The sequence below is a fragment of the Sphaeramia orbicularis genome, chromosome 22 (genome assembly GCF_902148855.1).
Source record: "Sphaeramia orbicularis chromosome 22, fSphaOr1.1, whole genome shotgun sequence".
Lineage (NCBI taxonomy): Eukaryota > Metazoa > Chordata > Actinopteri > Kurtiformes > Apogonidae > Sphaeramia > Sphaeramia orbicularis.
In genome coordinates this window covers 26,158,511-26,171,496 of record NC_043978.1, presented here as the reverse complement: position 1 = coordinate 26,171,496, position 12,986 = coordinate 26,158,511, and the positions used below count along the sequence as shown (strand labels likewise).

Below are 12,986 nucleotides of genomic sequence, written 5' to 3'. Positions count from 1 at the left end.
GAACACTCAGGTCCTCAGGTAGGCTGTTCCATAGTTTGGGGCCATAAAAGCTGAATGAGGCCTCACCATGAGTCTTAGTGTGGACTCTAGGAACAGTTAAGAGATTACTACCTGAGGACCTGAGGGTCCGAGAGGGCTCATATGTTAAAAGCAAATCAGATAAATAAATAGGGCTAAGACCATTAAGAGTTTTAAAAACCAATAAAAGCACTTTAAAATCGATCCTGAAGCTCACGGGGAGCCAGTGCAGAGACCTGAGCACTGGTGTTATATGCTCTCTCTTTCTGGTCCTCGTCAGCAGTCGGTCACAGTCACAGTTTAAATTACTCATTAATCAAATGAGCTAAACCAATTCATACTGTTACTTAACAGTATGAATTGCACTGTATGGGATGATCCATAAATGTCCACTCTGTTGGCTGATAAACAACTCAAACAACAAAACCATGAATATACAAGAGAACAGCTTTGAAAAGCTGTCCACTGGTGTGACCACTATGCATGAAAGGGTTAAACACAAATAAATCGCGAGTCATTTTTGTCAAACACTCTGCCTTGCATATTTTCTTCGATTCCCAAAATGTATGTGTGAGAGAATAAAAGATATATATATATAAAAAAAGTAGTAGTGCTACATGCGGATTATTGTATAAAAATAATATAAAAATGTGTTTTATCTGAAAAATGGTTTCTCTTTTTTCTCGGTAGATATTTCTTTTTAAAATAGACCCAAAGTGCTTCCAAACTTGCTTCATAACATTAGTGTACATCTGGTTTGAACTTTTAGCCCCTCTGTCCTGTTTTTAGGACCAGTTTCATAGAAGCACCCATCACTGAAACCTGTCTGTACTTGCAGGTCGTGTAGTTAACATTAGCTCGTTTTCACATGCTTTCTGACATAGCCACTGGCTCTATGGTGTGTCTGTACTACTGGGAACGTAAACCAGTTCTCAGAAGGTTTACACAACTCTGAACTGACACTAGCATCCGCCCAGAACCAGGACCAGGTTTGCATTTGTGGAACAGGGGGGTGGGGGTGGGGGGGATTACTGCGTTTCCATAAACACTGTCAGTAGTCACCATGCCAACTGCTGTTTGTCTTAGGGCTACGTACTAAATTACACACTGCAAGGAGGCTAGAGCTCAGACATGAAGACCGCATTTCACACCCCCTTGTGACCATTACCATGTTAATCTCAAATCTAGCTGCTGCCGTAGGGTGAGAGAACACGCATAAGCAGATGTGAATCAGCTCCATCCTCATCTGATGCACTACTTCCAACCAGAGATCCAGTGTGTGTGTGTGTGTCTGGGTTGTTTTCTCACCTCCAAAACCACAGAATATGCAGATGGAGACCTGAGAAGAAGGCTGCCGTTACAATCCACATGACATCCGCCTCCTTACCCTCCTGCTAACCCCTGAGTACACACACACACTCTGTTCACGTGTTCATTTGTGCTGATTTTTTTTTTTTTTAGACGGAAGAAGCTGAGAAAGAGGAGGAGACAGAGCAAGCAAGGTCAGAGGAAGAAGAAGAAGGGGAAGAGGAGGAGGAAGAGGGAAGAGAGGAGGAACAAAATCCGAGGCACTCCATATTTGAGAGGGTGGCAGCATCTGTCAGGTCCTTGTCTTTTAGGTGAGAACATGGTGTAAATCACTGCAGTGTCACTGGAACAATCTGGAATAAATGACATGAGCAAGAACATACTGTCCCAGTTTATAAAACACAGTAGGAAGTGGAATTTGTTGTCGCTGTGTCCTTCTATCCCACTGTTAAAATAGTAGCAGAATGCAGGTGAGAAAGGATACTGCAACTATATGGATGTTAAAAAAAAAAAAAAATCATATATTGTCTAAAACCTGCAACTTTAAGGTTTTTTTTGGTTTGTTTTATTAAGGTGAGCAATTGTTAAAGCCTTAAAGTACAAATATTCACCATTAACTAGCTGCACATTAGCATCCATATACTAAAAAATTATTAGACCATCCTTGTTTTCTTCAATTTCTTGTTCATTTTAATGCCTGGTAAAACTGAAGGTACATTTGTTTGGACAAATATAATGATAACAACAAAAAAAAGCTCATAAGAGTTTAATTTCAGAGCTGATATCTATCCATTTTCCATGTTTTCTTGATAATAACCAAAATCACTTCAGTTCTTACATCAATATCTATGGCATTGTACTGACAAAAACAGTGCTTTTAGGCATTCCATGTTTTCTTTTCTGTCTGTTTTAGTCACATGATTCAATGGATTCAAGGGATTCAAAGGAGTTTTGTCATTCCATCACAAAGAAGAGAACGAAACTGGTTTCTGAGGACCCGTATTTGCCATATGAATAAAATAAATAACTAATAAATAAATGAATAAATTAAAAACGACTAAAACTAAGGCTAATTTAAAATCAATAAAATACGTCTAAAATTAAACTTTAAAATACTTACATAAAAATAATAGCACATGATACACACAGGAGTTAGTACTTGATTGCATAACCATTGTTTTTTTTATGACTTTTGATGTTTTTTTCAGTCGGGTGTTAATTGTACAATTAAGAAAGGGGAGATTTTCAGATTTAGGGTTCATTTAACATTTTTTGGACTCTATCAATGCTGTTTTAGTATGTAAAAATAAGCCATAGTTATTAGGGAAGAGTAGTTATCTGTGTGGTACTGTGAATTTATAAGGCCCAAACAATGAAGTGACTGTATATACACAGACACAGTGGGGTTTCTAATGTAAAATTTGTGACTTTAAATGCTCATTGGCTCTGTTTATTCTTAATCAAAGTTCAGTTTATTTAGTTGATTTCCACAAAAACATAACATAAACTTACAAAATATACAGCCTAGCCAAAAAAGTCAAACACACATGCATTAATAACTGTCATTTATTTTCATCCAGATTTGTATCAGTTTTTTTGTCAAGATCTTATACTTGATGATGGGAAAGTCAGACCGCTGTGTAAAGACATCATCAGCAGATCCTAAAGACTGTCAATGGGCTTCAGATCTGGATATGCATGTCTCATGCTACTGAATCACTCTTTCACAATTTGAGCCTGATGAATCCTGGTATTGTCTGATCTATATACGCTTTATCAAACTGATGGTTGCATCGGTTAAAGTTAAAGAACTTATTTCCAGTTGAAACATGTCAAAAACTGCAGTAATTACTCAATGGAAGGATCTATTATAAGTTTTTATTTAATTTTAAATTAGAAAAAACAAACAAAACAGCTTGACAGGCTAAACAATGCAGCATTATTTTAATTGTATTATTACTATTATGCCTAATTATGGCCAGACAAAAAGAAGAAATAAATAAATAAAAAGTGGTGCCAGGCACAACAAACCCTGCCCCTCACACGTATTGTAGCTTATTTTGACATCAACCCAGCTGTCATCATGTCTATACATGTGGTGATGTCAACATATTAATTGCCTCTATATATGTGCAAAGTTTGAAGTAAATTGAAACAAAATTCATGTTTTTATAGACATTTGAAATTTCAGCCATTATAAGTAAATGGAAGAAGAAAAAAGATTTTAAAAATTCATTAAACATTTTAACTTTGACCTACTGTTCCCAAAATGTAACCACATCTATTCTTGGTCACTGGCTATTTATAAACCCAATTTGGTATGAATTCAACCAGTAGTTTTGCTTCTACACACATGTGAAATTTTGCCCATTATAAGTGAATGGGTGAAAAAACAAGATTTAAAAAATTCATAAAAAATTTGAAACTTTGACCTATTTTTCCCAAAATGTAATGAGATCTTTTCTGGGTCACTGGCAATCTATAAACCCAATTTGATATGAATTCAACTTGTAGTTTTGCTGCTAGAGTGTTAACAAACAAACAAACAAACATACATACAAACCGAACCAAAAACAATACAAAAACAAGAAAAGCACTCGGAGAACGCAGACCTCCGCCAAGACAGATCTGTGCCCCCCCCCCCCCCCCCCAATCACCACCAAAATTTAATCATTTCTTCCTTGTGCCAGTATCAACATTTCCTGAAAATTTCTTGAAAATCCACCCATAACTTTTTGAGTTATCTAGTTAAGAAACAAACACACACGCAAACACGCAAACACACAAAGCAAAGTGATCACAATACTTCCTGGCAGAGGTATTTATTCTTTAAGTCCAATCAGAGACCTGTGTTTAGTTTCTACACATATAACAAATAAAGTGCAGTTAAAATTTAATAGGAAACCTGAAATGAAAATGAAAATGTTGCTTTATTTTGCTTCAGTGGAAATGATCTTGCCGTTGGTTTTTTAATACACTCTGTATTTTTTTGTCTTTGCTGTGAAACAAAGTGATTTCATTTTCCTTATAGTGAATTTAGAGATAAACAAATGAATTGAAGAAGCTGTTCAATTTGTTTTTAACATGATATGTGGAATAAATTTAAAAAAGCAGGAAAAAAAAAACATGTTAGGGCATAATTCTGGCTTACTGAACTACCAAGGATTTACTCAATAGACTTGAACCTCCCACGAACCCTTTTGACCTCCATAATCTGCCAAGACCCGGTTGAGATGAGGTCACTCTGCAAATACCGTAAATTGTGTCGCACACACCTAAAACCCACAGCTGACTGGAAATGAGAAAAAAAACAAGAGGGGAATACAGGGTCGAATCGATGAGGGAGTTGTGGTGAGATGAAGACAGACAGAGACAAGACGGGGAAGAAGAAAAACGTGAAAGAGGGGAGGGATAAGAGTGATGGAGAGGAAAAAGGAGGTAGTGTTCGCTGATGGAGAGCAGGCGTACGCAGACAAATGGAAGGAGTGGGCGGGCACGGCGCATTAAGGCTGTAAATAATTCTGTCACATCCTAATACTCTGGGGGAAAACAAGTACAAAGTTTAAACAGCTGCCGAACAGAACCGTATGTCATCCACTAAAAGATATTCATGTTTTAAAGCTGCTGTTGCTGTTTATCTCTTAACTGACACACCTCACACACTAGTTGCTTTCCCATCGGACATCTGCGCAAAACTTTATTGATATTTACGAAATGTCGAAAAAACAGAAGTGCGTCATGTCGGTTTTTCCATTAAATCACAAATGCGATGATTTGTTTATTTATTATCGCAAGATGACACGAGAATAGGAGTGTGTATTTGCAAGAATCTCACGATACGATACAAATCACAATACTAGGATCATGATACGATATATCACGATATATCATGATACTGTTAAAAAGGCAATTTTTTTGTTATTTCTTTTTTTTTTTAAATGATTATTTCCTTGAAGACTTGAATTACACCAGAAATCTGCACAAATACTAAAAACACTTTTATTTGATCAGAACAGGATCTAATGCTATACCACAAAATGTTCCTGTGTTAAAAGTTTAATTATATTTTACAGAAATTACAGTTTAAGATCCTATTCAAATGTTCATATTCTATTAGTTCAGAACTAACATCAGAACATTATTTTTGTGCAATCCCAACAACGGAACTAATATCTGCCTCTCTCAGACAGTAAAAAGTGCTTTTAGGATGCTTCACATAACCATTATTTAATAAAATAGTCTTAAACAATAATAAATAAAATATAAACAAAAAAGAAAAGCAAAAATGAACCTCCACCATATCTGCATTTGAATAAATACCTAAAAATATCAATACAGTACTTTTTAATATTGATGCGGTATTGTGAAATGAAATATCGCGATATATTGTAGAACCGATATTTTCTTACACCCCTAAACGAGAAGTCATTCCATAAACATGGCGACGAACATAAATATGGTGTTTATTTACAGATATATTCATTATTATTATATATTACCCCTCTATCTTGTCCTAAATTAAAAAATGATTGGCTTTCCTGGTGTGTCCACACATGCCGCGACATGTTTCTTCTTCTTCTTCGCTTGTTATAACGTACGTCAACATCCATTTTTTTAATTCACCTGACTATAGTTGCGACAAAAGGTCTTTCCATTGCAGTTTTGTGTCATATACCATTTGCGCTACGCCCGACAAACCACCTCTTGCCGGCGCAAAAATTTTTAATCGAAAAATTAGACTTTTGACGAAATTGTCGTTTTTCCATTAGGTAAATTTTTATGCGCAAGTTATATTTGCGCAATTTGATGGTCAATGGAAAAGCGACTACTGTGAATATGAGACTTTCTGTGAATATGTAGTATTGATATTATATATAAATATCACAGATGAACACCAAAATCACCCATGATTCATCGCTATGTATTCGCAATCTGTATCACTCACTGAATTACGTATAAAGCTCATTGTGAATACACTATAATATGGTATCATCAAGTTTTCTTCTTCATATTGAAAGTTGTAACTGCTTATATTGATAGTAGGTCAAAATAACACTGTGTCTTATAATCATCATTCTGCATCAGCGGATAGTTTACATTATAGCTCTCAGACTCAGCTTTATTGTCATTCAAACCATGTGACATGATTGACACATGACAGTTCCCCAGGTCTCAGTATGTGCAGTATGTACAGTATATAAAATTAGAATACAATAATATTACACAAGTGATGTCAGGCACAACAAACCCTCGCACGTATTGTCGCTTATTATACACCCTTGTGTTGCGCTAATATTCATGAAGTTGAAAAAGTAAATGCACTTTTTTCTGTTTTGATATTGATTACTTGATATAATTTCAAGGTCACAGACTCAAACCCTTCACCTCCAGAGCTCAAAATTTTAACCCACAGCAAGTTTAATCACTTCCTCAGTGGCATTCATTTATTAAAACAAGTTAATGCTTTTTTTCAGGATGAGTTCATAAGAAATGCTGATTTTTTTATGGCTGCTTTTTGTTTTTTTATTGATTTCCCTATCCTTTATAATGACGGAGTGCCACAATGTTACGTAAATGGTGGCATGTGTGTGTGTGTGTGGGGGGGGGGTTACCCAAAATGTGAAAAAATACATAAACCTTAGCTATTAGCTATAACAGTGGTTCTCAACCTTTTTTCAGGGATGTACCCCCTGTGAAATATTTTTTTCAGCCAAGTAACCCCCTAACCAGCACAAAGCATTTTTGGTTGAAAAAAATGACTTAAAACAGAGTGCTGTGCCATCAGTGTGTGATTTATTAAACTTTGGAACTCCATTTGTAGTGGTCTCTCTTGAACTATTTGGAAATAAAAAAGATATAACTAAAAAAAGAAAGAAAGAATTAACTTAATTATAAATAAAGATTTGTGCACATACAAATAACTATCAACATAAAGTGTCCTCCTTTGGGATCATAGTAAAGATCTGTTCTCAAAAAGAATTACGCTTCAACCACGACTCCATTGTTTGAGTTTTCAAGTGATTGACAGGTGATGCTAGGTGGCACATGACAGGTTGGGTCGAACCATTCTGGTATGGGGGAGACTCTGGGTTTTTAGGATGATGAAACTGAATAGCCTACGGAATATAAAATTCGTTTTATGAACTTATATATTTTCCTAAAATATTTGATTAATTTAATAATTATTTTTAAATAATTTTTGCATGGATGCTACTTTTTAAATATATTTTAAAATCTCACATACCCCCTGGAGTGCCTTCACGTACCCCCAGGGGTATGCGTACCCCCATTTGAGAACCACTGAGCTATAACTATTGCCTCTATATATGAGCCAAGTTTCAAGTAAATTAAAATAAAATTGATGTTTTTATAGACATTTGAAATCTGGCCCATTATAAGTAAATAGGAAAAAGAAAGATTTTAAAAACTCATAATTTTTTTTTTTTTTTTTTAACTTTGACCTACTTTTCCCAAAATGTGATCAGATCTATTCTGGGTCACTGGCAATCTACAAACCAAATTTGGTTTGAATTCAACCAATAGTTTTGCTACTGAAGTGTTAACAAACAAAGAAACAGACCAAACCAAAACCAATCCCACTTTATGTGTGTGTTATTATGGTTTGGACCGTAGCTGTGATGAATGTGACAAATCTGTATTTTTTATTCCAGGAGAGCCATTCACGGACCAGAGGTACAGCAGCAGCCTATGGGACAGGAGGAATCTGAGCTGCCGTCTGATAAGGAGCTGGAGGGGGGTCTGACTGTCACTTCTTATCAAAACCAACAGGGGGGGCTGTCACCTCTGTCAGCGTCAGGTGAGTAAGAATGGAAAGTTTAAAGTCTGCAGCCTGGGACTAACAATAGACAGAGAAAAATACACAGAATTTTACAGACACATGACACTGTTGAACTGAGCCAACCCCAGATCATAACACTGCCCCCGCAGGTTTGTACTGTAGGCACTAGGCATGATGGGTAATCACTACATCTGCCTCTTCTCACCTTGATGCACCCATCAGTCTGGAACAGGGTCAGTGTGGACTCATCAGACCACATGACCTTTTTTTCATTCAAATACAGTCCAGTTTTTATGTTCTCCATCAAACTGACGGAGCTTCTCCTTTCTTGAGTTAAAGACAGTGTTGGAGCTGAAATATATTTATCACTTGGGTCACATGTTTTTTTTTTTCTGTGTTTCATCTCATGAGGCCAAACAAATACGTTCATTATAGACATGTTGACTTTTTATTTATTTATTTTTTTTACTTTTTCCATTCCTTGATTCCTCATTTTCTACTGCTGCAGAAAAAATTATTAAACCACCCCTTGTTTTCTTCAATTTCTTGTTCATTTTAATGCCTGCTACAACTAAAGGTACATTTGTTTGGACAAATATAATGATAACAACAAAAATAGCTCATAAGAGTTTAATTTCAGAGCTGATATCTATCCATTTTTCATGGTTTTCTTGATAATAACCAAAATCACTTCAGTTCTTACATTGATGTATGTATGTATGTATGTATGTATGTATGTATGTATGTATGTATGTATGTATGTATGTATGTATGTATGTATGTATGTATTTATTTATTTATTTATTTATTTAAAACATGCAAAGTAACAAAATAAAACAAAACAAAGCAAACTATGACAAAAGCAAAATAACATTTAAATGAACAGAATCTATCTTCAACTACATGCAAATCTGAATTTTGCATGGTCGAATAGGAGTAGGAAAAAGTATAAACTTGCACAACAATCAATAGCTATGGCGTTGTACTGCCATAAAGGTACATTTGTTTGGACAAATATAATGATAACGACAAAAATAGTTCATAATAGTTTAATTTCAGAGCAGATATCTATCCATTTTCCATGTTTTCTTGATAAAAACCAAAATCACTTCAGTTCTTACATCAATATCTATGGCATTGTACTGACAAAAACAGTGCTTTTAGGCATTCCATGTTTTCTTTTCTGTCTGTTTTAGTCACATGATACACACAGGAGTTAAGACATGATTGCATAACCGTTGTTTTTGAAGACTTTTGATGGTCTAATAATTTTTTCCGCCACTGTATATATGTTGTGTTCAGAGTACCAGATTACTAAATGCGAGTATTAAATGAGAGTCAAAAATTCTGACCAATTTCTGTCGTTTTAATAAACACAGAATAAACACATTGGCTTCAGAACTTATTGGCTGATTATCTAATGTCGGATTTGTTGATAGAAATAACAATGCATTTTTCAAATTCTGAGCATTACTAATGTTACAGGGTTGTTTGCTGGCATTTCCAAGCTGCTCAGGTCACTGTAAAACTAAATGTTGGATACTGACAAATAATGTACAAACGGTCAGGTCCGTAAGTATTGGGACTGGGGTAGGATTATCAAGATCAACACGACTGCTTTTAGGAAGGATATTTTTTATAAAACAGTTCTATAGAAAAGTCTAGTCTCACTAGTTCAATGAAACACAAAAACAGAGCCTCAGTATAGACATCAACCCTTACATCAGGGCTGTCAAACTCATTTTAGTTCAGTTCCACATTCAGCCCAATTTGATCTCAAGTGGGCCAGACCAGTAAAATAATAACAGTGAAAAAAGTAAAATTAAATTATGATCCGGTTTACATCTACAAAGTTTCCTTAAAAATCTGAAAAACATGAGCAACTTGAACTGTCATAAGAAAAACAAATGCACTTTTAACATTTTAACAACATTCTGCCTCAGTTTATCAGTTTATCATTTACACATGTGCATTACAATCGCACAAAACATTTAGTAACAGGCAGAATACTGGTAAAATTGCATTTACTTTTCTTAAGACATTTCCGTTTGTTCGTATTTGTTCAGGTTATTCATGTTTTTTGTAAAAGTATAGTTTGGCAATGTAAACATTTTCATGTAATTTTACTTTTTTATACCAAAAAAAAAACAAAGAAAATTTGGGGTTGTCATTATTTATAGGTTATTATGATAATATTTTACTGGTTCTGACCCACTTGAAATCTAATTGGACTGTATGTGTCTGTACGTGGAACCTGAATTAAAATGATTTTGACACCATTGATTGTTAATATCTTCAGTGTAATTTTTGCATTTCACAAATTCATCCCACGGGCCGGATTGGACCCTTTGGCGGGCCGGATTTGGCCCCCGGGCCGCATGTTTGACACCTGCGCCTTACATAATAGGATAATGTTTTCTATAATGTGTGTAGTTTGCCTGTTTCTTCAGGTTCTCTAGTTTCAGCCACAATTTAAAAAAATGCATATATAGGTTAATTCATCTGTCAAGGTTAATTGTTCTGTCGGTTCTCCTGACCATGATGTTCATGAAGATCTGGAGGTGGTTCTCTGAGTACCGCAACTGTGTGTACTCCTAAAATAGACTATATTCCTTTATAAAGACCCAGTTCTGGACAAAATAAATCAAGGAAGTAAAATTAACATTAAAAAAAAGCCATTAATAATGAATAGTTAACCCTCTGGTATCCGGGTGCACTTTTTTCGCACACTTTGCACTTTGTGTTAAAAGACTTCATATTATTTTTCATAATTTAAATAAGGTTAGAATTCAAAAGTTGTTCATTTGTGCATGATCTTTAAAATTCTGGCTACCAACTAAAATTTGCACATTGTAAACAAAAGAAAATTACAAGACTAGCATCTGTCTCCCAAGTGTGCCTAAAACGCACTATTTCTTCCATTATAACCACTGTTTTTGATCTGAAAGCCATTAAGGCATAAATCTTGCTTTTACTGATATCTGAGCTTCATTTCAGAGGTGAGGGTCTAAATGAATTTATTAACGTTGTTAATGTTGCTGTTAATCATTGACATATGCCAGACTGCAAAAATCAAATAACATGTAATCCCATTTTTATGTAGTATTTTGAAAAAAAAAACAAAACGTATTTTGTGTTTTTTTGCATCAAAAAATGTAGTGACATGATGAAAAGAGATCATTTAAAGGGTTAAAAAAAAAAAAATCTAAAATGAATGATTACTTGATATGTATGATTAGGGCTGACCTTGACGCAGAAAAATAAATCAGTATATAATATTTAATAATTTGATTTATAGGTGTGCAATTTTTGCACACTTGGTGACAGATGCTAGTATTTTTGAACATTTGACCTACCGCCAAAAATAATAATGCAAATTAACCGATGTTGGAGTTAATCATTGACATATGCCAGGTTGCAAAGAACAAATTATGTGATCCACTTTTTATGTAGCATATTGAAAAAAAATATTTTTTTTGTGTTTTTTGCATCCAAAAAAATGGTTTGTTTACATTAGAGATACAGCATTTAAAGGGTTAAAAAATGTAACAATTATTGAGTATTTGGCATTTTTATTTACGACTCAAGTTGATGAAATATAAAAAAGCGTGAAAGAATTAAAAACAAACTGTAGGAATTTTTTTTTTTTTTACATTATTCCACAAGTGAGCGAAAAACGCACACTTGGTGCTTGGACGGGATACCGGAGGGATAAATAACTTCCAGAATCTTTAAAAATGCAGCTCACATTCTGCTTTGAGCTCTTTCTATATTCACTCACCTTGTGGCTGTGAATTAATCAAAATATGGGAACAAATTTAGAAAAATGTGAAAAGGAGTTGTATCTCCAGGCCACAAATTAACCAAAATGAGATGATGAAATAATGCATGTATTGCCTCCTGGTGCCACTCCAAAGCTCTGCCCTTATCTTAAAGTGGTTTAGTTTTAAGTAAAATGTCAGGGTGAAACATAATATACATAAAAAAATCACCAAACCACAAATACACGTTATGCAAATATTAAATTATGGAAATTAAGAAATCCATGACACTATGTGAATATCATGGTTGTTAAAGGTGTAATATAGACTAACTGCCTGGGTGTGAATTATGCAGGACTGTTGAACTGTGTGTTTCCTCAGGTCATTTTGAGAGTTTCGGAGGTTCACAACTCTCTCCCAGAGACCGTTCACCATCAGGATCATTCAGAGGTTCTTCACAGAGCGTCAACCAAGAAACAGCAAGTATCAGCTCCTGTCCTGAAATGGTCGGACACACGGTGAGAAAGAAAACATGCTCTACAAAAAAAAAAAAAAAAAAAAAAAAAATCATGTGATAAAAGTTGTACTTGTGGTTAAATTAAAACTACTTTCTCTTCCTTTTTCAGGGGAATACAGACACAAAGAAGAGCTCCACCAAAGGTAAACTTAATCCTCCAGTGTCATATGTAGTTCAAACTATACTGACAGTCAATAGAAACTTTGAGGTAGAAATGTCTGCATATTTCTACTTGTAGGGGGGGTTGTAATTATTCATTGTGGATTTATTGATGACTTAGTGCTCGGGTAGTTGAGATAATGATGAGTTGTCATGTCACGGTTCATTGCACATGGGTTGGTCTCTTTGCAAAAGTGGACCAAATACACATTGAGCATCTGCACAATTTGAGGACTGGTTTTGAAGGCCTATATAAAGGCCCAAAAAAGGCCACCATTGTTAGTCCAGTGAACGGCATCATGCCACGTCTATCACGAGAACAACGTCTCCGGGCACTGGGTATGGTGGAGGTCGCTTTGAGCTCCAGTGATATAGCCAGGCCTATGTATGGGCTGTTCCCAACCCACAATCACAAACCTGGTTG

At 35.1% G+C, this 12,986-nt stretch overlaps 1 protein-coding gene across 2 annotated transcripts in view; it reads left to right on the top strand.

The window, feature by feature from the left end:
* cnksr1 (connector enhancer of kinase suppressor of Ras 1) overlaps positions 1 to 12,986 on the top strand; it is a 99,622-nt gene that overhangs the window by 69,727 nt on the left and 16,909 nt on the right. For both annotated transcript variants that reach the window (XM_030127075.1, XM_030127074.1), the window contains exons 10-13: positions 1,480 to 1,637; positions 7,998 to 8,143; positions 12,268 to 12,404; positions 12,513 to 12,546. In XM_030127075.1, the coding sequence (XP_029982935.1) occupies positions 1,480 to 1,637; positions 7,998 to 8,143; positions 12,268 to 12,404; positions 12,513 to 12,546 (475 nt within the window). The remainder of the gene's footprint in view (positions 1 to 1,479; positions 1,638 to 7,997; positions 8,144 to 12,267; positions 12,405 to 12,512; positions 12,547 to 12,986) is intronic.